This window comes from Zalophus californianus, chromosome 8 (genome assembly GCF_009762305.2).
Source record: "Zalophus californianus isolate mZalCal1 chromosome 8, mZalCal1.pri.v2, whole genome shotgun sequence".
Taxonomy (NCBI): Eukaryota; Metazoa; Chordata; class Mammalia; order Carnivora; family Otariidae; genus Zalophus; species Zalophus californianus.
This window is the reverse complement of record NC_045602.1, coordinates 93565101-93589201: the sequence shown is the minus strand read 5'-3', so window position 1 is coordinate 93589201 and position 24101 is coordinate 93565101. Positions and strand designations below refer to the sequence as shown.

Genomic DNA, 24101 nt, shown 5'->3' with positions numbered 1-24101 from the left:
GTTACTCTTTTTAAACATGAAATGTACCTCAGTTTACATAATAGTTGAGCCAAGGTAACATAATAAAGTCATTAAATTGTATGTTGCTCTCTTCTAGTATTAATTTTAAAGACCCACAGTTTGCTGAAGACTACATTTTTAAAGCTGTAATGCTTCCAGGAGCAAGGTAACAATGATGCGGCTATAAAATATGAACTATCTAGTTTTATTTTGTATGAACAATGTTTATCCCAGTACTGAATATTGTATTTTCAAATGGTCAGAAAACCAGCACCAGTACTGAAACCTAGTGACTGGGAAAAGTCCAGCAATGGACGGCAGTGGAAGCCCCAGCTTGGCTTTAATCGGGACCGGCGGCCTGTCCACCTGGATCAGGCTGCATTCAGGACTTTGGGGTGAGTGGTAGGTTGCTGTCCTTTGTATGTTTTGCTTTTTCTGAATCATTCACAAGGATTAAGTCAGTATTTATGCTACAGATATTTAAGAGACCATTAAATGAAACTATTTGGCAAATATTTTAATGACTTTGATACTCTTATGCTCTTCATTTTTAAAATTCACTTCTGTTTCTTTGCATTGTGCTTTATGTGCTGTTTGAGAATTATGTTATTTTCTCTTAAAAGGTTCTCCTATCTTTCTGACAGATCTTTCAAAGGAATAAAACATTCTCTTTACCTTCCAGAAAGTTTTAGCTGAATTAATGTATGGCAGAATCTGATTAAAGTGTTAATCAGTACATTACAATATATGATACATAATACATAGCAAGTACAAAATACAATATATGATCAGTACATGAAGATAACTCTTAACTTTGATCCATATTCCTACTTCTTGGAATTTATCTTGAGAAAATAATTTTAGAGGAGCATAAAGTTATATGCCTAAATCTGTAGTGCATTGTTATCAATAATAGTAGTACTAAATGAGAGGAATGGTTTGGTTTAATAAAATAAGAGACATCACATTGTAAAGTACTCTATAGGTATATACATACTATAATTATGAAGACTATGAAAAATACAGGGAAATGTTTGATAGAATTGAAAACGGCAAGGTATAGAGCAGAAGTATAGTGATAGCAACAGCATGAATCGTTGAGGGCAAAACTGAAATATGATACAAAAAAGAAAAGTAGACTCTTTACATGATGTAATTAATTACTACTTAAGTAATTATTAATCTTGATGTGGCAACGAATATACGCTATCACCCTTACCATTGGTACTGTTTTGAACTTTGTTAATCATAAATCTTTTAAGTTTGTATTATCTTAATCAGATCTAGTAGTAAAGAGACAACTACTAGCATTTATTTAATTTATATCAGCTGTGATGTGATGGGTCTGTCTATAAATTTTTTTCTGGTTGGTGGGGTCTTTTTATAGCCATGTTATGCCAAGAGGCTCAGGGGCTGGCATTTACGGCAACGCTGCACCACCACCTGCAACTTATCAGGGGAACTTATACAGGCCACTGTTGAGAGGACAAGCCCAGATTCCAAAACTTATGTCAAGTAAGTTTTTACAAATTGATTATTTGACATGCTAAATTAAATATTACAACAAAGGTTGGTTTCTAATCTCATTGCTAAAAAGATATATTTTATCAGGGCAGAAATAGTGGACTTAAAAACATAATTTAGAAGAATTGTAAGAGAATGTAAAGTCTTTCAGATACTTTTACCTTGGCTGTATATAGTTAATTGAATAATATGAATTGGATTTCTTATTTTCATCTATAAATCTGCTACAGTGAACATATGTAGAAGGAGGTATGTGGAGTGAATTGCTGTTTATTCCATTAATACAAGTATTGGGGCAGTTAAATCAGGTGCAGTAGATGCAGAATTGCAACCTCTTAATCAATTGAAAGACAACAGTATCCCTTTCATGATGCACATTGTAGCTCAGGACTACTTAAGATAAAGCCAGGCATTGCTTTAGGGAGGAATGCTCCTTTAATTCTGTGGTTCTGTGAAAATCTTGGCCTTTCCCTGACCCCTTGTAACCTGTTTGTGGATAGAAGTTGTTCAGAAATGTTACCCATTGAAAATAATTACATGGCATTTGGATTACAATGGAAAAGGAGAAGAAAGAGTTAAATGTTAGACTTTTCATAGATTTTGTATTCATTTTAAATTGTGTCCCCATTTTGTTATTTTTTTGAGTTCTATGGCTGTGTTCAAGTCATGTCCCGGGTTCTCAAAACCATCTTCTTCATAAAGCCTTTGCTTCTCCATTCCTGGTTATCTGGTTGCTACCCAACCAAACCAGGACAGCATGGCGGGTGGGGGAGACACAACACATGACTGTCGCAAGATGTTAAACATATGTTAAATCTAAGTGTTATTTTATTAAGTTTCTTTCTGATTGTTGGAAATATTTCATGCAAATTAACAAAAACAGAAGGGGCCTTTCTGAAAAATCTTTTTAAACCAAAGTTATAGTTGTCAAAAAAAAAATACCAGATTAATGTGAAGATTGTTGGGAAGTATTTACCCTATGTGCCTACCACTGTTTTCATGCTAATAAGTTACAAACCCATTTTTTTTTTTTTTTTTAACCTGAAGCCCACCAAATTTTCTTGGTACAATACCCAGGAAGAAATGTGTTCTGAAAGTCTCATTCTCTTTCAGAGCCCTCTCTTTTCACTGTATTCTGTCTGTCTGTCTCAGTTTCTCTCTTTCTCTCTTTGGCTTTATGACATTGAATGGAGCATTATTAAGACTCCATGAGAACTATGGAGTTCAGCGGTTTTATTCTATTTAGTGAAACACAGAAAGGGTCACAGAGTTTAATGGGCCAGAGTTTAATGGGGATCTGCTTGGTGCAGTAGTTTACTTAGCTGCTTTACCCCCAATATTTAGCAAATAACATCTCTGAGTATTTCCATATATATCAAGCCATGCCACGTACAGCAAAATCTAATCACTTTGAAAGAGCTACCTGTGCCCTGACATTTTACTAGTAAATGGTGAAAGTATATCCAGTTTATTGATAAAGCCAGCTGTTTATTGACACATTCCTTATCAGTTCCTTTTTTATGGCTCTTCACCATGTACTTCTATCCATAATGGTATCATAGCTTCCAAATAGGAAGAAAAAAATTGAGATGCAGAATGCTAGAACCAAGTATAATCTCTATGCCTTAAGTTAGCTGGTATTTCTCAAGATGATGGTTATGAGGCATTTCTGAGGTTGTTGCATTGAGTAAACTTGGAGAAATTTGGAAAGAGGTTTGAGCAGGAAAGGTGAAAGCATGTGTTCCACATTACATAGCTTCTTTCCATTTCATGTTTCCTAAGGCCCAGTCACTGGGCCTGCTGCCACCATCATCTATCCAGATTTTCACCCAGACAGCTACCTAAAACCATTTAAAAACCTCTTTTCCCCCACTTAAATTGATTTATTTTAAATATAAGATTATATCAAAAGTATATGACAGTATGAGTTTGATGTGCTTGTTGTATTTTTTCAAATATACATAAAAATAAATACATAACCATGAAGATAAAAGGCTTGTCCACAGTCCCCAGAAACTGATCTTATGTACCACCTGTGGTTATGCGTACCACTCTTTGGGAAGTATTCCCTAGATTTTCTAGGGAATCATAGACCCATATGAGAATCTGTAAAAACCATGGACTGCCTTCACAGAAAATCACTCACTCATTGTGGCATTCATGTGAATCCAAGTGCTTCATTCTCAGGTCCCCTTCCATCCTCAGGATCCATCTCCAACAGTAAGAGTAAGAAGGAAGTCAGGAAGGTCTTTTATTTATCAAGGTCACACCAGAGGTAAAGAATTTCATGTCTTTCATGGCCTGTAATTTTATAGTTCTTAGTTTGTCTTCTTTATAAACAGTCAACTCTTAATCAGCATCTGTGCATTTTATTTCAAATAGTGGGGTCACCTCTCCCTTTTTATTACCTTGAGTAACTCATTTGCCATTGTTACAGGTCTTATGAGTGACTTTAATTAGAATCTATTCCAGTCAGAGTCTCTATTTTAATTACGTCATTAAAAAATAGGAAATACGTTTTGTAAAGTAGGGATTGACTTATAGCAAGAAGTAAGTGTTCTTCTCTGGATGGTGACTTGTAAACATTGAGCCACCTGAGCATTAGTGCTGGGACTTTCAAAGGGAATGGGAATGGTAGGAATGAAAAAGTTTATGGGAACAAATCAGCAAGAATATGCTATCCAAATTGAGCCTACAGAAGGGAATTTGGGATACTCTGGGTTCAGGAAAAAAAAAAGAGTTTGAAATATATGGCAAAAAGTCAGGTGGTATTAAGCTTAGAATAACTGGTACAAAATTCTGGGAGCATAAATGGGAACCAATTATGAGGTTGGGAAGGCTGATGATTTTTTTTCCTCCATATTTTTAGTGACATTTTAAATGGATTTTAACCATAATACATGTTAATTAAATAAAACATGGCAGATAATAAAACATAAACACCCATAATCCCACTGTCCTGCAATAAAGCAGTAGTAGCATTACAAGGCTAGGGTCATGTTCATGTTCAGCTTTTGTGAATAGAAGTGCCAGACACATTTCCCAAGTTACATTCAGTTTATACCAATTTACATTCTTTTAGCAGTGCAGGGAAGTTCCAGTTGCTCCACATCCTCACCAACACTTGGTATTGTCAGTCTTTACACTTGTAGCCATTCTACTGGATGGGTAGTGGTCTCCTGCTGACATTTAATTAGCATTTTCTTGCTGCTCTAGTTGAGCTTTATTTTTTTTGTGATGTGCCTGTTTGAGCCTAGTGTCTATTTTTCTACTGAGTTGTCTCCGTTCTTTTGTTTTCTTAGGGGTTCTATAAAATAATTCTGGTTATGAGATTTTTTTTTTAATTGGAAGTACTTTTTTCCTTTCCTTTTTCCACTTGCTAGCTTGCATTTCACTTTAATTGGTGCCATGTGAGGAACAGAGGTTTATGCCGACATTTGGGGACTGTGGGTAAAGATGTGGGAATTCTTTGTGCTCTTCTTGTAGCTTTTCTGTAAGGCTTGAAATCCTCACAATAAAAAATTGAGGACAAAAATATTCATCAATATTTGATGTGTGTTGATTTTTTAAAGATTTTATTTGAGAGAGAGTGAATGAGAGAGAGAGCACAAGAGGGGGGAGGGTCAGAGGGAGAAGCAGACTCCCTGCTGAGCAGGAAGCCCGATGCAGGACTTGATCCCAGGACTCCAGGATTATGACTTGAGCCAAAGGCAGTTGCTTAACCACCTGAGTTTGGTGTCCCTGTGTTGATGTTTTTAGTAATATTTTAAATATCATTTTCCAGTTGCTTGCTTGTATGTAGAAATAGATTTTTGCATATTGACTTTGTATCTAACGACCTTACTAAATTCATTTGTTCTGAATTTTTTACCTACGCAATCATGTCATCTGCAAGTGATGACAGTTTGTTTATTGACTTTCTAACTCTAATGCCCTTTGGTCTTTTTGCTTTATTGCACTGACTAGGACCTCTAATGTGATTGGTTAGAAGGGGTGATGGTGGACATCCTTGTTTCATTCCTAGTCTTAAGGAGAAAACTTGTAATATTTTACCCATTAAATAAGATGTTTGCTGTAGTTTTTTCTTTTAGATAAGAAATACTGAGGAAGTTTCCTTCTGTTTCTTGTTTCTGGTGGGTATTAAATTTTATCAAATGCTTTTCTGTCTGTTGAGATGGTAATAGGGTTTTGTTTTTCTTTCTTTCTGTTAGGTGATTAAACCAACCTGGCATTATTGGAATATGCCTAATTCAGTGTGATAATAGCATTCCTTTTTATATGCCACTACCTTCTGTGGGTCAGTATATTGTAGGGTATTTTTCATCTGCGTACTATGAGAGATTAGCTTATGACTCTGATTTCTTTGTACATTCTCGCCTCATAAAACAAGTTAGAAATTGTTTCCTACATTTCTGTTCTCCCTAGGGGTTACTATAAGATCACTGTTATATCTTAATCCCATAGAATTCAGTGGTAAAGCTGTAAAGCCATATGGGCCTAGCAGTTTCTTCATGAGGTTTTTAATTATAGATTCAAATTAAGTAGATATAGGTTATTCTGATGTTTTGTTACTTGTCTTGGTTTTGCTAATTTCCCTTTTTTTGTAGGAATTTGTTCATTTATTCTGAAATTTCACATTCATTGCCACAATTCTAATATCATGGTATGTTCTTAATGTCTTTTTAATGACTGTAAAACTTTAAAAATTAATTTATGGTATTGGTAATGTATAGTATTGCTTCTTGATTATTGTTGCTAGGGCCCATTTAATTTTATATTTTATTATCATTTTTTAATTCTTATTTATTTTTTTAAAATAATCTCTACCCCCAATTTATGGGGCTCAAACTCATGACCCCAAGATCAAGAATTGTAAGCTCTGGGCACCTGCGTGGCTGAGTTTGTTAAGCGTCTATCTTAGGCTCAGGTCATGATCCCAGGGTCCTGGATCGAGTTCTGCATTGGGCTCCCTGCTCAGTGGGGAGTCTGCTTCTCCCTCTACCCCTCCCAGCTGCTCATGATCTCTTTCTGTCTCTCACGCTCTCTCTCTCTAATAAATAAAATCTTAAAAAAAAGAATCATAAGCTCTATTGACTGAGCCAGCCAGGCATCTCTTAATTTTATTACTTTAGATGTTTTTTTTCTTTTTTCACTGAACTAACAGTTGAATTTTTTTTTTTGGTCATCATACGTTTTCTGTTTTTTGATTTCTGCTTTTGTCTTCATTATTCCCTTCTAATTTCTTTGGGATTAAATTGCTATCCTTTTTCTAATTTTTTGAGGTAGAGACTTAGATCATTTGTTTCAGTCTTATCTAATATATGCACTTGAGTGCTCTATCAATTTCCCTCTGATCATTTTAGTTTTATGTCATAGTCATCTTATTTTCAGTTCATAATTTTTGAATTCCATTTTGTTTTCTAATATACACATGGATTATGTAGAAGTAGCTTGCTTAATTTTTAAGCATGTATGCTTTTCCTAATGATCTTTTAAAATAGATTTCTTTCTTAATTTAACTGAAGCTAAATTTCTGCAAATTGTATTGCTGTATCAAAAGGTATGCTGAATTTCTAGACTTCTGGTGAATATCACCACATTAACCTCCAGATAAGAGTATACCAATTTACACTTCCTATAGCAGCAGATGAGAATTTCTAATATCTCCACTCCCACCAATACCAGGTATTACCATTTTTTGAAAGTTCTTGCTTATTTGATAATGAATAATATATCTTTGTTTTAAAGTATACTTTTTAAAACTGCTGCTTCAGTCATACTTTTTACTAACCAGTTTTTCCTTAATAAATTGCCTGTTCTTGCCCCTTGCTAATTTATTAATTTAATAATTATTATAAATAAAAAGACTTTTTATTTATAAGAGCTCTTTAAGAAAACTTTCTGAGTAGAAGAGTGCACAGTTACATCTCCTTTCTAGAACCACAACTCTGTTGGTTTTGGAAAAGACTTGGTGGTGGTTCTAGTTAGGGAAAATGAAGGTCTGAACTGATCTGTGGCAAAGTGGATTCAAAGTGGAAAAGATAGGAGAGGGGGAACTGAAGGACTGGGTAATTGAATATGTTACATGAGGGAGAGAAGATGAGGCTCGTGTGTGTAGTGTGGAAACCTGGGTGACTAATGAGAATTGGAAACCCAGGAGGGTGAAGGAATATGGAAGAATATGCTGAGTCTGAATTTTGTGCAGGTTGAAGTGCCTGGGTATACAGATTACTTAAAAAAAGAAAAAAAAATAAGCAGTGATTTCAGATGTTTTAACCAAAAATTTTTTATTTTCTCCCCATGAATCTGTGTTTGTCAAGATAGTAACCAAAGTACATGTGTTAAATACATTTATTTTTCTTCCTGTCTTAATTAGATGTGTGGAATAATGTTAATTCTAAACTTTAGAAATGTTGAAAGTAGTTTTTAAATCCCTAACCCTGCCTTCTTGAAACCCTAAGCTTGTGAGCCTCCTGGTTAAGGTAGTGGTTCTCTGATCTTCTGTAAGTAACCTGGACAAGTCACCTCTACCAACAGCACAAGTTCATGTGAACCTTGGAGTAGCATAGTGTAGCATAGTGTAGAGTGGTTAAGAGAACATATAGCCCCTGGCTTTTACTCTGCCACTTAGTAGCCCTGTGACCCTGGGTTTTTATCAGTACTCCCGTTTCCTCATTTCTAAAATGGTACTGGGAATACGCCCCTCACAAAATATCCATAAGAAAGGAGTTAAAGTTATTAAGCGTGGAAATGGTGCCTAGCACACAGTAAGTGCTATGAAGGCATTAAATAAATGTTAAAAGATAAGCTTTCTTTTTTTAATAGAATCTTAAACTGTGAAATTTGGTCAGAAATAGTTATAGTAAAATTGAGATCTAAGCCATTTAATTTTTAAAAATATTTGTAGTATCATAGCTATTTTTTTCATGTGGTACAAAATAACACATTTGGTCAAACTCTGTGTCTGCTGTAGGTGTTTTTCACTGTTGGTTTTTGATTTGTCTTTGATATGTCAGTTTTTGGCTGATGAGTAATTGTTTGGGTGCTGATAACTTGCTGGAGTCAAGTGCAGCCTTGAGTACTCCATGTGTGAATAAAGCATTTCATTCCTGCAACCCAGAGAACCCAGTATGTCACTTCTCTTCATTTCACTTGGTAAACTTGTCAATTAGCCACATTTGGAAAGTGATTTTTTATTAGTGCAATCAGTAAACATGGAATCTTTCCTGTGATTGCCACGCTGATTAGGTAAATTGTCACTTGAGCTATTCGCGAAGCCTTGGTTTATATGGCCTTAGAGCTTTTAGAAAAGGGATAAGTTTTTAAAGACCAAAGGAAAAAATTAACTCATTTTTCCTCTCTCGCTGGTACCTTTCTGAAGTGCAATTCACTACTTTAGAATTTTTTTTTCCCTCCCTCTCAATGGATCTTCTGTTAGAGCCATACAAATGAATGATAATAAGTTTGTTTTACCTTCTACTTCATTACTTATCAGCCAGGAAATATTTCTGCTTTATGAATACTTAAGGGTTATATATATTTCTCAGAGCCACATGAAGAGATTTGTTTAAAAGTAGCCTTGAAGGTTTTCTTTGATCCTTTTTATTTTTTTATTTTTTATTTTATTTTTTTTAAAGATTTTATTTATTTATTTGAGAGAAAGAGAGAGAGAGAAACAGCATGAGAGGGGAGAAGGTCAGAGGGAGAAGCAGGCTCCCCGCTGAGCCGGGAGCCCGATGTGGGACTCGATCCCGGGACTCCGGGATCATGACCCGAGCCGAAGGCAGTCGCTTAACCAACTGAGCCACCCAGGCGCCCCCCTTTTTATTTTTTTTTAATGGTTGAAAGCAAGAGATGTTTTAAAACTGTATGACAGAATTTTTATGTCATGAAATTTGCCTAGGTTTTAACAGAAATCTATGGTTTTTGCACGTGCTAAGTTTATGTGAAAGCAGTTGTTCTGGAAGTGAGAAATAGTTAAAAGCAAAATAGAGTGCGAAGTACGTGGCATACTAAAAATGATGGAAATAGGGACTTTTACCATTTGTCTAGGCAGGTGTATAGGTAGACTATTACGAAGGATTCCTTCTCTCCAAAGAAACTATTTCTACTTAATGAACTTTACATTCCAGTTCCACTTAGAAATATTGTTGTACTTAATCTAACATGAAGCATATTTGAATCTAATGAATATGTATTCTGGATGATGGTGACTTTCCCTCCATTTGTACTGTTTCTAGGAGAAAATAATACAAGATTTTTTTCTGCCTTTATTTTTCATGAAACATTAGGATAAACATTTCTGAAGGTTTCTCTTGATTTAGATGTATCTTATTATTTTTGCTTGATTTAAAATTTATTAGGGATCCTGTGTGGAAGCTTCTACAAGTACCACAGAGAGTATGTATTCTGTGATGATACCATGTATATAGAGACACCATGGAACCAGAATCACGGAAATAAGTCTTCATGGTAAAAAGGGGCATGTTTCCAGGGTAACTACAGTGATTCTGGGACATGGGAAATACAGACAGGGGTCCAAATGAAATTCATGTATTTCTTTTGACTTTGGTTATATTAGCTAATTTTATATATGTAAGACACTAAAATAAAATATACTTCTGGAAACACTTTAACCAGTTCTCATGAAACTAACTTGTGTACAATATCTGAATAGACCAGTGGCCTTCCACATTTAACCAAGTAATGATCAGAGGGGCGCCTGGGTGGCTCAGTCAGTTAAGTGTCTTCTGCCTTCGGCTCAGGTCATGATCCCAGGCTCCTGGGGTTGAGCACCAAATCAGGCTCCCTGCTCAGTGGGGAGTTTGCTGCTTCCTCTCCTTCTGCCCCTCCCCCCCACGCATGTTCTCTCTCTCTTCGCTCTCGCTCTCTCTCTCAAATAAATCTTTAAAAAAAGAAAAAGTGGCCCGAAAGTTGATTTACTTTCAGTAGATTGCTTTCTCATAAGTGGTAATGTGTTGAAAATCATGCATGTGTTGAGGTAAGTGTATGTCATGTTTTTCCATAGGAATAAACCACACAGATGATCATTGCTGTTTTTGTAGGAATTTCGAGTTTTACCTCATGATTATGATTTCCTGATTGTATATGGTCTATAGTAGTGATTCAGATGTTATTCTAGGTGGTGTGTAGGGATCCTTCTGGCCCTGTTCCCTGGGGGTTGTATGGTGATAAACCTTGTGCATCCCCATTCAGGTTTGGAATATCTGATGACTGCTATGAAAACTCCTCAGCAGTGTTCCTCAGTTTGACCACTACTAGTCTGGCTTTTAAGAAAAGGAAAGGGACTTAATTGAAATTGACTAGAGGTGCCACCTTTCAATTCAGAATGGGTTTCTGCCTGAAAGTAATGGTGGTGAAGGCTTCCTGCTCCTTTCCAAGAGAAGCATCTGTTGTGGCTTTGGCTGCTGGACACTTCGTGCTGGCTGAGAGGCAGTGCGCTATGGCTGCCCCCCTGCCCTGGCCAAGGTGGTTGTCTTTTTAGGAAACTGTCTTCAGGGGGCATTGTCAGCCTTGTTGAGGTGGGGGGAGCCCGAAGCAGTAGGAGTGGATTGTTCACACTGGAATCATGTGAACAGCTAGATCCTTTACTTGTTCCATATTCTCCTTTGTGGGGCTTTCTTTTAAGCACAGTTCTACTTTTCTTCCCACCCCATCCCCCATTTTTAAGTAAACCCAGATTGTATTTTTTTGGTTCCTAACCAGAGATAAGCTTTCATTTCTTCTTTCTTTTAAGAAAGTAATTTTGAAAAGCATGTTTCTAGTTTGTGTTTCCATTAAAATGTGAGCCTGAATACATTATGGTAAGCCTTGTTGTCCTTGGGTCTCAGGAGTCTGGAGGAGGTTACTGTCCTCACACAGTGAACTCATTAGACAACTCCTGGAACCAGCTGTTTTAATTAGGTCACACACAGACCCTGCTGAAGGGTGGCCAAGGTGACTGCAAGACTAGGGACCGGAGTGCAGCGGCAGTTGGTTAACACGACCTGCTGAACTGCTGAGCACCCGCCTGGCCGGTGTTTGGGGCTGCTCCTTCCAGCTTCACTTGGTTAGGTGCAGGAGCAGCAGCCACGTAATTGTCTCTTGGAGTCCGATGTTGCCAATTCAGCTTTGTGTTAGGGGAGGAGGTGTGACTCTCAGAAAACAGTAGAAAAGTGGATGGTCCCTTATTAGCATCTTCCTGGCCTGTGTTGGAGATATGTGTGCCCTCCACTTTGTTATGATAGCTAGGTAAGCCAGGGTTCCTTCCAGTTTCCGTGCTTAGGGGGAAATTCTCAGGATTTCTTTTGAAGTTACTATTCATTCAGTTGCATTTGTGGAAAAGAACCTAAATCCCTTTCTTTTGCACAGCATTTAAAATAAAAATGTGGAAAACATATACCTTTACATACTCATGCACACATACATAGGCAGTGAGAAATGTAGGAGTTTAATGACTAAGACTCCTAAAACTGTGTTTCATTATCAAAGAAAAAAATAATGAAAAATTTACTGACCCTGTTGATTCTTTGTCTTTTTACATTTGCAGTTTGTGTAATTATACTAGTTTATTTGGTTTGTATTCTGTCTCAGATTTTTTTCAAGAATTTTTAATTATGCAAATATATGGGTAGCAGAATAGTGATTACTTTTTAATTGGGTTGTGGGATTTTTTTTGGTGTTGAGTTGTATCAGTTCTTTATATATTTTGGATACTAACCCTTTATCAGATGTGTCATTTGCAAATACCTTCTTCCATTCTGTAGGTTGTCTTTTAGTTTTGTTTCCTTCACTCTGCAGAAGGTTTTTAGTTTGATGTAGTCCCAGTAGTTTAATTTTGCTTTTGTTTCCCTTGCCTCAGGAGACATATCTAGAAAAAAGTTGCTATGTCCTGTGTCAGAGAAATTACTGCCTGTGCTCTCTTCTAGGATTTTTATGGTTGTGATCACTTAAAATCTTCTTTTAACCTTTCCCTGTTTATTTTCCAGATATGAGGCCGCAGGATTCCTGGCGGGGTCCTCCTCCCCTTTTCCAGCAGCAAAGATTTGACAGGTAATATTAAAGCAAACATGACTTTTAAATATTTTTCCACATCAACATTTGAGGTTTGGGCTTTCTCCATGGTTCAAAATGTACCTTCTTTCCTCTAAACAGTTTCTGTTGTGCTTGTCCTGTAGGAAAATAGATGCCTAACATGTTGAATTAAAAGAATCCTCTTTATATACTTTCCCACTTTCCTTGGTCCTTGGCCTTTATTTTTTTGAATGTTTTAAGGTGCCCTGAAAAATGCAACACAGAGAGCTTAAAATTGTACTAGGTTTTGATCAGGCTAAACAAATTTCTTTTTAGAAGGCTTGTGCAGCTTAATGAGGCATAACTAATGGTGTTCCACTTTTATCATTTCTGTGCGGGCAACACAGCATTAGTACAGACCAACCATTGATTCTTGCTACAAACCTCTTGAAGTCCTAATCAGCTTCTTTGGTACAACTTTTTCAGGGCTGACAAGCCTATTGTAGGGCAGTGTCACTGTAGGTCAGTAGTTATTAGTTGCCACTGAAAACAGTTTCTTTAACTACTTAAGACTGAACTGAATTAAACGCAGAAGGGACTCAGAAGAGGATTATGGGATCTGCAGTCTAATAAGTACTGGGGACTAGGAAGAGTGTGACATGGTTTAATAACAAGGGATGTTTGACTTGTGTTCTTCCATTGATAAGTTGTGTGCTCCTAAGTCAGGTGGTCTCTACACGACAAGACAGCTAGGCTTGTTATGAATAATTATATTAACATCTGTAGAATAATTGTTTACAGGGCAGCTTTCAAATCTATCATTTTATGCTGGTTTGCCAGCATCAGTAAATGCTGAAACCAATTAAGCCCATAATAAGGCTTCCCTCTTTGCCTTCCCAATTCTAATGTGTTTTGTTCCCCTCACCTTTAGCATTTTAGCAGTCTGATTCTTTTCACATCTGAAATGAATAAAAGTGTTGTTATGAAGTTATAAATGTTGCTCGCCCTTTAAGAAAACTTTTCTTTAGAGATTCAAGATGACTGATACAATGCCTGAATTTATGTTTTGTTTTCAGTATAAGTGTTGCAAGCACACCATATGCACTACTTCCATATCTTTGGTATAGGACCATTTTCAGACTAATTTAAAAATGAGTAAGGGTTAAATTTTTCCTAAATTACAGATTACCACATTGGGACTGATCTCATTTTAAATATTTGTCTTTCTGCATTAAGTTTGTTGAGTTTGATTTTCAGTTTCCCCTACTTTGTTGCTTGCTTCTTTCCCGCATTATTAATAATCACTAACATTTACAGTCCACCTACGAAGTGTCAGCACTGTGAGCTAACATGCCTTTAGAAACATGACTTCATTTATTCCTCCTAGCAAGCCTCTGAAGTACATGTTGTTTTTACAGATGAGGAAACCTAGGCACACAGCAGTCGAGCAGTTTCCATACATTTCTCTTCTGTACCATTCTTCACTAAGAAACTTTCACTTGAACGAACAGTACTCATCAGAATGCTTATGTTTGCATAATAGTAAAGCTGTAGGGACTTAGGGGAAGTAAAGGATCTCCTTCCACTTGCGAGACATTCTTTCTTCATTTCCGGCGGCTTTCCTTCCCTCTACACACTAAAAGATTTCCTAAGATCATCACCATTGTCCTGATTTCCATCAGGTTTTTGTTCTTCTGCCCTAGCCAAGTACTTGTATTATCTTGACTGCCTTTGTGAACCCAGGAGGTTAGGGACAAGTTTTGTGGGGCATTCGTTTTTGGTTTAATTTTAGTCAGAAACTTGAAATCATACCTTAAAGCAGAAGTTAAATGTGAGCGTAAGAAGATTCTGTCTTATGTCTTAGACCATGTCATTTAAGAAACATAACATTCTGGGGCGCCTGGGTGGCTCAGTTGTTAGCCGTCTGCCGTCAGCTCAGGGGGTCCTGGGATTCAGCCCTGCATCAGGCTCCTTGCTCTGCGGGAGGCCTGCTTCTCCCTCTCCCTCTCCGCCTGCTCGTGTTCCCTCTCTAGCTGTGTCTCTCTCTGTCAAATAAATAAAATCTTTTTTAAAAAAATAACATTCATAAAGAAAATGAAGTTTGAAATCAGCCATTCAAAACTTGTCCATTAGCCTGTTGGCAGATACAGTTAGCAGAAGCAGACTGACAAGTGTGTCTAACCATTCTGACTTCACAAGGCGTAGAGGAGAAAATACAGACTTGTAGTCACTTTGACTTTGCTGAGATGTCACAACTAGTTAAGTAGTAGAATTCTTACTGTAACCAGTTTTAATTTTTTTTTTTTAAAGATTTTATTTAATTGACACAGAGCACAAGCGGGGGGTGGGGGCGGCAGGGAGAGGGAGAAGGAGAAGCAGGCTCTCCACTGAGCAGGGAGCCCGATGCGGGGCTTGATCCCAGGACCCTGGGATCATGACCTGAGCCGAAGGCAAACGCTTAGCCACCTGAGCCACCCAGGCGCCCCTGATCCTTATTATTAGTTCAGTACTTGCCCATTGCACTATTTTGAGTGTTTGGTTGAGAACCGTACTAGAAAAGAAAATGTTGAGTGTACTTTTTTTTTTTTTGCTAAAATACACTTTCTTGAATTATTTCCTACTGTGAGATAGTATCTGTAATCCGTATGTTCATTTCATTTAAAAATACAAGAGAGGGGCACCTGGGTGGCTCAGTGGGTTAAGTGTCCGAGTCTTGATTTCAGCGCAGGTCATGATCCTCACGGTTGTGGGATGGAGCCCTACCTCGGGCTCATGCTCAACAGGGAATCTGCTTGAGATTCTTTCTCCCTCTCTCTCTGCTCCCTTTCACTTATGCTCTCTTTCTCTCTCTCAAAAATAAATAAATATTTAAAATATATATTTAACAGGAACACCGCCCCTCCCTTGCCTCCCCGCACAGAGACAAGCCAGTGCGAACTGAGTAAATGGTAGACAGAGTATCTGAGTTCTTTTTGTTGCTTGAGTTCTACCCTATTGTCCATGTAATTCTTGCCAGTGGGGACTTCTCTTTTCTGGCCATATCCAAGGTGGCCATTTACTTTTTAACTTACGGTGGTTAAGCTTAGTCAGTCATGGAAAATCTTTAAAAACTGCCATATATATAAATTAAAAATATCCAAATTGGTACTAGTTACTTCATATTGCAGTCTACTTTCCAGAACGGAAATTTAGAAGCTTAAGAATATTGTCCTAGACAAAAACCAAAAAACAGAGTCTTAACCATAGAGGACAAACTGCTGATTACCAGAGGGGAAGTGGGTGGGGGATGGGTGAAATAGGTGATGGGGATTAAGGTACTCACTTGTCATAATGAGCACCAGGTGATGTATGGAATTGTTGAATCACTGCGTTATACACCTAAAACTAACACTGTGTGTTAACTATACTAGAATTAAAATTTTTTAAAAATATTTTTAAAAAAGGGGCGCCTGGGTGGTTCAGTCGTTAAGCGTCTGCCTTCGGCTCAGGTCATGATCCCAGGGTCCTGGGATCAAGCCCCGCATCGGGCTCCCTGCTCAGCGGGAGGCCTGCTTCTCCCTCTCCCACTCCCCCTGCTTGTGTTCCCTCTCTCTTTGTCTCTCTCTCTCTCTGTCAAATAAATAAATAAAATCTTAAAAAAGCCCTTTAAAAAAATTCTAAAAAAAAATTGAATGTTGGCAATTTTGTATATATATTTACCATCCATGATGCCAAGTGCCTCAGATAAGTTGCCTCAATAGATAGCCACTAATTTAAAAAAGTTAAAATGTGTCAACCTCAATACTTCAGTCCCAGATTTAAAGTGTATATTTTTTTAAAGATTTTATTTATTTGACAGAGACCGCAAGAGAGGGAACACAAGCAGGGGGAGTGGGAGAGGGAGAAGCAGGCTCCCCGCTGAGCAGGGAGCCCAATGCTCAGATCATGACAGGAGTTGAAGGCACACGTTTAACGACTGAGACACTCGGTAGCCCTAAAGCGTATTTTTTTACCCCAACTTTTTTAAAAATTATTATTATGTTAATCACCATACATTACATCATTAGTTTTTGATGTAGTGTTCCATGATTCATTGTTTGCGTATAACACCCAGTGCTCCACGCAGAACGTGCCCTCTTTAATACCCATCACCAGGCTAACCCATCCCCCCACCTCCCTCCCCTCTAGAACCCTCAGTTCGTTTTTCAGAGTCCATAGTCTCTCATGGTTCGTCTCCTAAAGTGTATTTTTGAAGGCAAATTTACCTGTAACTATTTGCAAATTAATACAGTTAGTATAGAAATATGGTAAACCTGTGGAAAAGAAGGGGCTGCCAGTAAAAAGCAAAAGAGGATAGTACCTGCCCCTCTTACTGTTTTTTGCTTAATTTCAATTAAATTTTCTTTTTTTAATTTTTTTTTAATTTTATTCATTTATTTGACAGAGCACAAGCAGGGGGTGCTGCAGGCAGAGGGAGGAGCAGCCTCCCCAAGGAGCAGGGAACCCAATGCGGTACTTGATCCCAAGACCCTGGGATCATGACCTGAGCCGAAGGCAGTTGCTTAACCAACTGAGCCACCCAGGCACCCTAATTTCAATTAAATTATTTTTATAAAAATTATCTTAGTCAAAAACATTTTAAGTAATTATTTTGAACAAAGAGAGAACTTTGTTTTTAAACTGTGGCTTTCTAACCTATTTTTAGAACATAAAATAATGTAAAATTGCATTTATAATATATACCATCCATACTAGCAGATTCTCCTGAAGCTCAGTTGAGTAAGTTTGATCATTGCAGATCTGAAAATAAAAATTGATTACAGTTAACACAACATGTGAGTTGCATTTTTGGCGTGTGGGTTTTGCATTAATGACCCAGTTTTGATGAGCCTTCTTGGTTACAGTACAAAACATTAACCCCTCGCTCGTGTACAGACCAGAAGAGAACATTCCTATCTCTCTGCATAACTGTTCTTGCTAAAGAGATGAGGCACTCATGCTAAAATATATTTATATTAATAAGGAACCTGAATAGTAATTAGAAGCCCTGAATGTATGGATATTCCTTCTGAGATACATTTTTTATTTTGAGTACAGCAAATTTTATTGGTTAGAGCTCTGGTTTCACCACTAACTGAAGAATAGTATTGGCTTCTCTATAGTTCTTCAAAGAGTTGTTCTTTGAGTCATCACACAAAAAGAATTATCTTTGGTATTAAAAAAAAAAAAAAAAGGGCAAGCTCCAAGTGAAGGCAAGGAGAGTGGGAGGGTAGAGAGGATAGATTCAGGTTTGAATAGCTTGTGAGAAGAATGCATTACCCAGTAAGCCCAACTTCAAGCTGTTCTCCCCACCCCCAACACCTGGGAAGTGAAATTCATATGCTGTTATGGTTATAGTTAATACTAGTCAGTGCTTTAGTAATTTTAAAGTTCTGTAATTTCTCCTAAAATCTGTAATGGCCTCAAAGCATCTGGTATTAAAATATATTGGAGAATTTTGCTTCTATTTATTCTTTATAGTGACTGTTCTATAAAATGGAAGTTGAAAATGCCTCAAGAAAATTGTGTCTTAAATGGTGATTGTCTTTAGAAGGTATATCTTGGCTACATTGTTTATGTGACGGTTTTACATTATAATTTAATACATCATACCTGTTGCTTTGTATCTGCAAAGTTAAAATAGGCACTTGAAGACAATTAAAACATTTCTTTTGACTAGTAATCCGGGCCAGCAAACTGGGTTATAATAGCTGTTGAATCTGTGTTCCCATGTAAACTGTACACCAAATGCCAGTCAGCCCATGCCAATTAGTGCTCATGTTGCTAGGTCACCGTGGTCAATTGAAAGCTGCATCAATAGAACTTGAAAAGGTTTCTTCCCGATCAGACCTTCTGACATATTGAGCAGAATAATGGATGGGAAAAAACAGCCAAGTCCCCTACCCTAGATTCAAAATACTGAGCAGTAAGAATTCATTTGCAACCTGCAATTAACTAGAAAGAATGGACTTCAAGAACGAGTCTAGACATTTTTAAAAATAAAGCCCATTTTCTTGTCTTGTACATGTTTACTCTTTGGATAGCATCTTAAATGTAACCAACTTGGTGATCTTGGATCCAAATCTTTAAGTGACCAAAAAAGAAATTTCACAGTTGAAAATGAACAAAATATTTTTAAGTCATATGTTTCTGATTCATTCGAGTTTAGATCCCTTTTTTCAAAATGCTGATACTTGAACATGTTAGACTACATCAAATATGAGGGGCATATAAAGGTCACTCTGATGCTGTATGTCCCATTTGATAAATGCAGGCAAATTGAATTGTCCTCAGAGTTGGAGATGATGCTAGCCAATTTGAAACTTTGGGCTATATAACAGGTTTGACTTACAATGCAGACATCATACTTCTCCACAGAGGCGTTGGGGCTGAACCTCTGCTGCCATGGAACCGGATGCTCCAAACCCAAAATGCAGCTTTCCAGCCAAACCAGTACCAGATGCTAGCTGGACCTGGCGGGTATCCACCCAGACGTGATGATCGTGGAGGGAGACAGGTGATACAGTGTGGGCTGTGGGATGAAAAGCATGCTGCTCTCTTTGTACTTAGCCATGCTTCTCAGGACACCATATTTTCTTAAAAACATTTATGGATAAGATACTGATAGAGTAGGTCAGCTGAACTGGGTCCTCCATTTTAAAACATATAGAGTGAGTATGTGCCTTACTACATCTGTTCTACCCTGAAGATGCTAAAGATTTTCCAGCCCCAAAGCCCTTTTAATGATACACTTGATCTTAGCCAAAAGGCCGAGAAGCAATAGCCCTTTTAATCATAGCAGTCAGTAATATTTAGCATAAATAGAGTCAGTTGCCAAAACATTTTTTTATCCTTTAAGGATGTTGTTCTTTGTTTTAGTAGAAACTAGATTTCATAATAGATGATAATTTTCTAGAAGCTGAAAGTAACAGTCTATCCTTTTAGCTGTTACCTTTATTCATCTTAGAGGTCTCCTGTCTTGATTCATCTTTGATATACCTTTTCATGGAAAGAAATCTCTCCATTTTTTCCCAGATTTCTTCAGCTAAATTTAAAATAGCTGTATATTGAGTATAACAATTCCTAGACAAATTTATTTAGTATGTGTAAGCTTCATTTCCTTCTCTATAAAGCATCCAGTTTTAGCAAAATTTAAGACAGAGGTCTGTCTGCCTCAGTCTATTTGTCCCCCAACCATTTGATGCCCTGGCCCGTATTTACATGCTCTGCAATCAAATCCTTACCAGAGAGCAGGGTCAGAATGCTATGATTTAGTGTGGGCAGTGTTCATGGAGTTTAGCACCTGCGGTGATGTGAAGTCGTTTTAAAATTGCTTACCTGATTTTGCCTATAGGCCTTTTGCAGTGCTTTGAATATTAATTTTCTTACACAGGTTCTTGCCATGCATCCGTTTGTGTAAGACCTCTCTCTCTTGAAAGCATAGGAAGATCTTTTTTTTTATACTTTTTTGTGTATCTTTTTACAAGGCTGTTCACTTTACAAGAAAATAATCATCTTAATTATCTTTTGAGAGAATTTTGTTAACAGTTTATTAAAATCTGTTCAAAGAATTTTACTTTGAATTACTGTCAGCTCCAGAGTTCTAAAAATCATATCAGTAGTTTTCCACTTCATACGGGATGATAGTAGGCAGTCTACATAATGAGTATTTTTGATATGGGGACATACTTATAAACAAGAAGAAACCCTGGAGAATTTTTAGTCTGATCACCTCATTTTCCAAGTGGGAAATCACAATCCTGCGGCACCTGCACTTGGGCAGCAGAGCTGGGGACTGGCTGCCCAGTCCTTCTGAGCCCAGTTCCTCCGGTTTCTCATCTCCTTCAGAGGAGGTGTTCCTTGGAAGGAACTCTGCTGTTACAGCAGGTAAAATCATTATTCACTTAGAAGATATAAACCAATTGGTAAATTTATAATTCTTTTAGGATCTTTTAGAAATACATTTCTTTTTTTCAGTCTCTTTTCTCACAGAGCTACTTTTTAAATAAAATCACAGGTTTTAAAGCACTATTAAATTGCAGAAGTTCATTGTTAAAAACAGTATAATTATGACTTCACTATATTTCGTGAAGTTTATATGACTAAAAAAGGCCTTGATGGTCTACACACACTCATATTTAAAACTACTGAATGACAATACAGAGGCAGGGCCTGGGGTGGGGAGTCTGTTTGAGAATCCTAGAGGCCTGGAAAGGGAATTGTGAGGGAATTTTTTTGTACAGAAATGTTATTTGCAAGCTTACTAGGGTATGTTGTGAATGTCACCAGTAATTGATTATGTAATAATCTAATGTGTTACTTAATACTCTACTATCTATAGCTAAACAAAAAAAAATCCCTAAAATTAATAGTTCATTAGGCTTCAGCTGACTTACTTATTAGCAAGCTCTTGCCTTGGTTAAGCAAAATGACTTCTAGTATAATATGTTTAAACATGATGTGGACATCTTACCACAATGTGACTTGAATTACTGCCAGGGATGGCAGGGAAGATTGAGAACCACTAGTCTTTTACACAGAACACTTAACTGTAGTTCATTTGTGTGCATTTTAAGGAGTTCTTAAGTGCTTGTTAAGGCTTCTTTGGGTAGTTTTCTGTGGTAGCATTTGTAGCAAGCATTACATAAAACTGGGGGCCTAAGGTACCTATTTATGAGAGACCGTCCATAGGATATACTTTTAAGGCATATTCAGCTTCTTTATGGTGTGTTTTTCCAGAGAAATGTAAAATTAATTTCTTTGAAGGGGTGTTAATCCAGAAAATAAACTCTTGCTTTTGCTTATTTTCAGGGGTATCCCAGAGAAGGAAGGAAATACCCTTTGCCACCACCCTCAGGAAGATACAGTTGGAATTAGGCTTTTGTAAAGCTTTCCCAAATCCTTCCATCGTTCTACAATTTTATGCTATTTGTGGAAAGATTTCTTTCTCAAGTAGTAGTTTTTAATAAAACTACAGTACTTTGTGTATTTCTTTTAACTGTGTATATTTCTACTGACTTGATCTCACTGTTTATGTTGCTTTCCAAAGATGTGTGTTGCATAATACAGTGGATCTGAATTTATTATTGCTTGTAAAACACATTTGATGGATTAGGAATACTGGTTTTTCATTATGGTTAAAATCAAACCAGCTGTGGATTTTAAAACACAGTGTATTCTAGATCATCTAAGATCCATGCTGATTTTTAATGCACAAGAATTAGGTATGAACTCTTGAGCTGGAACCCTCAGCTAACTAGAGTATATATTGCTCGGTATTTCTTTGGAAACATTTCATTAATGTACTTGTCTTATGGAAATTTCTGGACTTTAGTAAAAAAAAAAAAAATGAAAACTCTGGTCTCTTGTGTCCTTATTATAAAATTTCAACATTGAGAATCTTGGCCACGTGTTGTTTTTTTAAGTCATTTTTTCAGAAACAATTCATTTCTACAATTAGATGTCAAAAGAAAATCAGTGAAGAAGCAAGACAACCCAACGAACTCAATTAGTATGTCAGCTACTGACTTGGCTAACTGTACAATCTCTGTAAGAATCATTTATTTACATTTTATTAAATTTCATATAGACTTGTGCTCCAGTTTTAAGGACTTAAGTCGTTTTACGTCTTTAAGGTGAAAAGTTTAATTTGTAGCTAGTCTCTACTCCTTAGCATATTTTTTGCATTTTTTGTAATAATTTCAGTTTGTACTCATTTTTTTCTTGCCTGTCAGCACAGTATTACTCCTTAAATTTATTCTTACTGTTCATACATGCTACTACCATATGTACTTTCATTTGTTTGTCACAACAAATTTACACACACATGTAGACTTGCTGCTTTGTTTCCATTTGCTATTCTAGGCCAAGATTGTAGAATAAGGTTTTTCTTTGACCTTCTGACTTAGGACATTTTTGCTTTAATATTTCAGCTAAGGTACACTTGTTAATCTTAGCCTATGCAGAGAAAAGGCCGCCTTAATCTTAAATAGGAAGGTATTTTGAAGCTATTGAGTTCTTTGCTGGTGGTGGGTGAATAGAGTAGGGTCCTTCATTGTTGAGACAAAGCCTCTCCGCTGGGAATTAACAACACAACCATTATAATCTTCACAATATGTTAAAGTGATAACACCTTCTGTTAAATTTCTCTATCTTCCAAATACTACAAATGAATAGCCACCTAAATCAAGTATTTCATGTTCCAAAGGAGCCCATATAAATGTCTTACTCTATAGCTTTATAGGTACCCCAAACCCACACTTCCACATAACCTATATTTTCTCAGATTTCCAGTTTTTGTTTAATCTTAAGCTATCATGAGTGTGTATAAAATAACTTTTTGCTCGGCCTTTGCATAATTAACATATAAATTAAATTTGAAAATGAATGTTTAAAGTATTTTGAAGACATCTAAGCAAAAAGCCTGATGGAAAAGCAGTGCCAGCTAGATTCCCTCTACCTGGTGGGGTGCCCTGCAGGACACCTGCCAGCTAGCTGAACCCTCACTTCTGGACCTGCTCCATTCCTTCATCCTTGCTCCCTCCTCTCGCCCCTTACTCTCCCTCCCTCTCCTTCCAACTTGTTCCCCCCCGTCTGAATCTGCCAGAAAAAATGCCCTATTACTTCAACAAGTGAACGCTTCTTAGAACTTAAAATGGAGTATTTAAAGCTATAAACATTTCCTCCATATTCGGGGGTAAAAATAGTTAATGGGCCAAATTTAAATAATTAACTATCTTTAAGTAGAACACAGGTTTTCAGGGTCTCATATTAAAGATGCTTAAAAATCTTAGAACATGAAACTGACTTTATTGTGGCGCTAAGGGCCCTTAATGAGCAGTTGTCTTCCTTTTAAGGATCAAATGAGGTAATGCACGTTAAAATACAAAGCCATGTACAAACTACTAGATTGCCGTTTGGTGTTACAAAGGCAAATTGCATGTAATGAGCGATGGTTAATTTTCGTCCGAGGGCGCGGGTCGTCTGGGCGGGCCGGGGTGGGGCTGAGGGTTCCGAGCTCCGGTTTTCCGCGGGGCGCGTTGGAGGTCGGGCGCACCTCCGACCGAGGCAAGGGCCTCGGGGCGCGGTAACATCGCAGCCGGGCGGGACGGTGGCGGCGTCCGGGAGCTGCGGGCCTGGCACGGAGGGGACAGAAGGGCTGCTTCTCAGAGGCAAGGTCCCAGGCCCGCGGGCCGGGGCGCCGCGAGGTGGGGAAGCGCGCCCGGGGCCCATCCGCTCCTCTCAGCGCTCGCCTGTCCCGCCCTCCGGCGCCACGGCCCGCGTCCAGCCGTTCGCCGGCTCCGGAGTCCCTCGAGCCGCCGGTGTCGAGCAGGGTGGTCACAGGGAAGTTCAAACCCCCGACCCGCAGTGTGGTTTGTGTGTCGCGGCCGCCGCCAGGCCCCAAGTGGATCACTGCAGCAGCAATCCTCAGTTCCTGGAATTGGCGCCGCAGCTTTCTCACCTGCTCGTTTTACCGTCTCAACTCCCTGCACGAAATGCATACACCGATCCTGTAAGGGGAGAGCGGCGATCTTACTTCTGAGGCT

General features: G+C 37.8%; 1 protein-coding gene across 3 annotated transcripts in view; it reads left to right on the top strand.

The window, feature by feature from the left end:
* XRN2 (5'-3' exoribonuclease 2) overlaps window positions 1–21919 on the top strand; it is an 85402-nt gene extending 63483 nt beyond the window's left edge. Inside the window, exons 25-30 of one of the 3 annotated variants that reach the window (XM_027621623.2) lie at window positions 98–166; window positions 264–395; window positions 1388–1515; window positions 12513–12576; window positions 18934–19072; window positions 21367–21917. In XM_027621623.2, coding sequence (XP_027477424.1) covers window positions 98–166; window positions 264–395; window positions 1388–1515; window positions 12513–12576; window positions 18934–19072; window positions 21367–21432 — 598 coding nt within the window. In that variant the 3' untranslated portion in view covers window positions 21433–21917. Of the gene's footprint in view, window positions 1–97; window positions 167–263; window positions 396–1387; window positions 1516–12512; window positions 12577–18933; window positions 21342–21366 lie in introns of those variants that run through there. The other 2 variants (XM_027621621.2, XR_003524611.2) reach the window with 2 other exon arrangements.
* Window positions 21920–24101: the final 2182 nt, after the last annotated feature.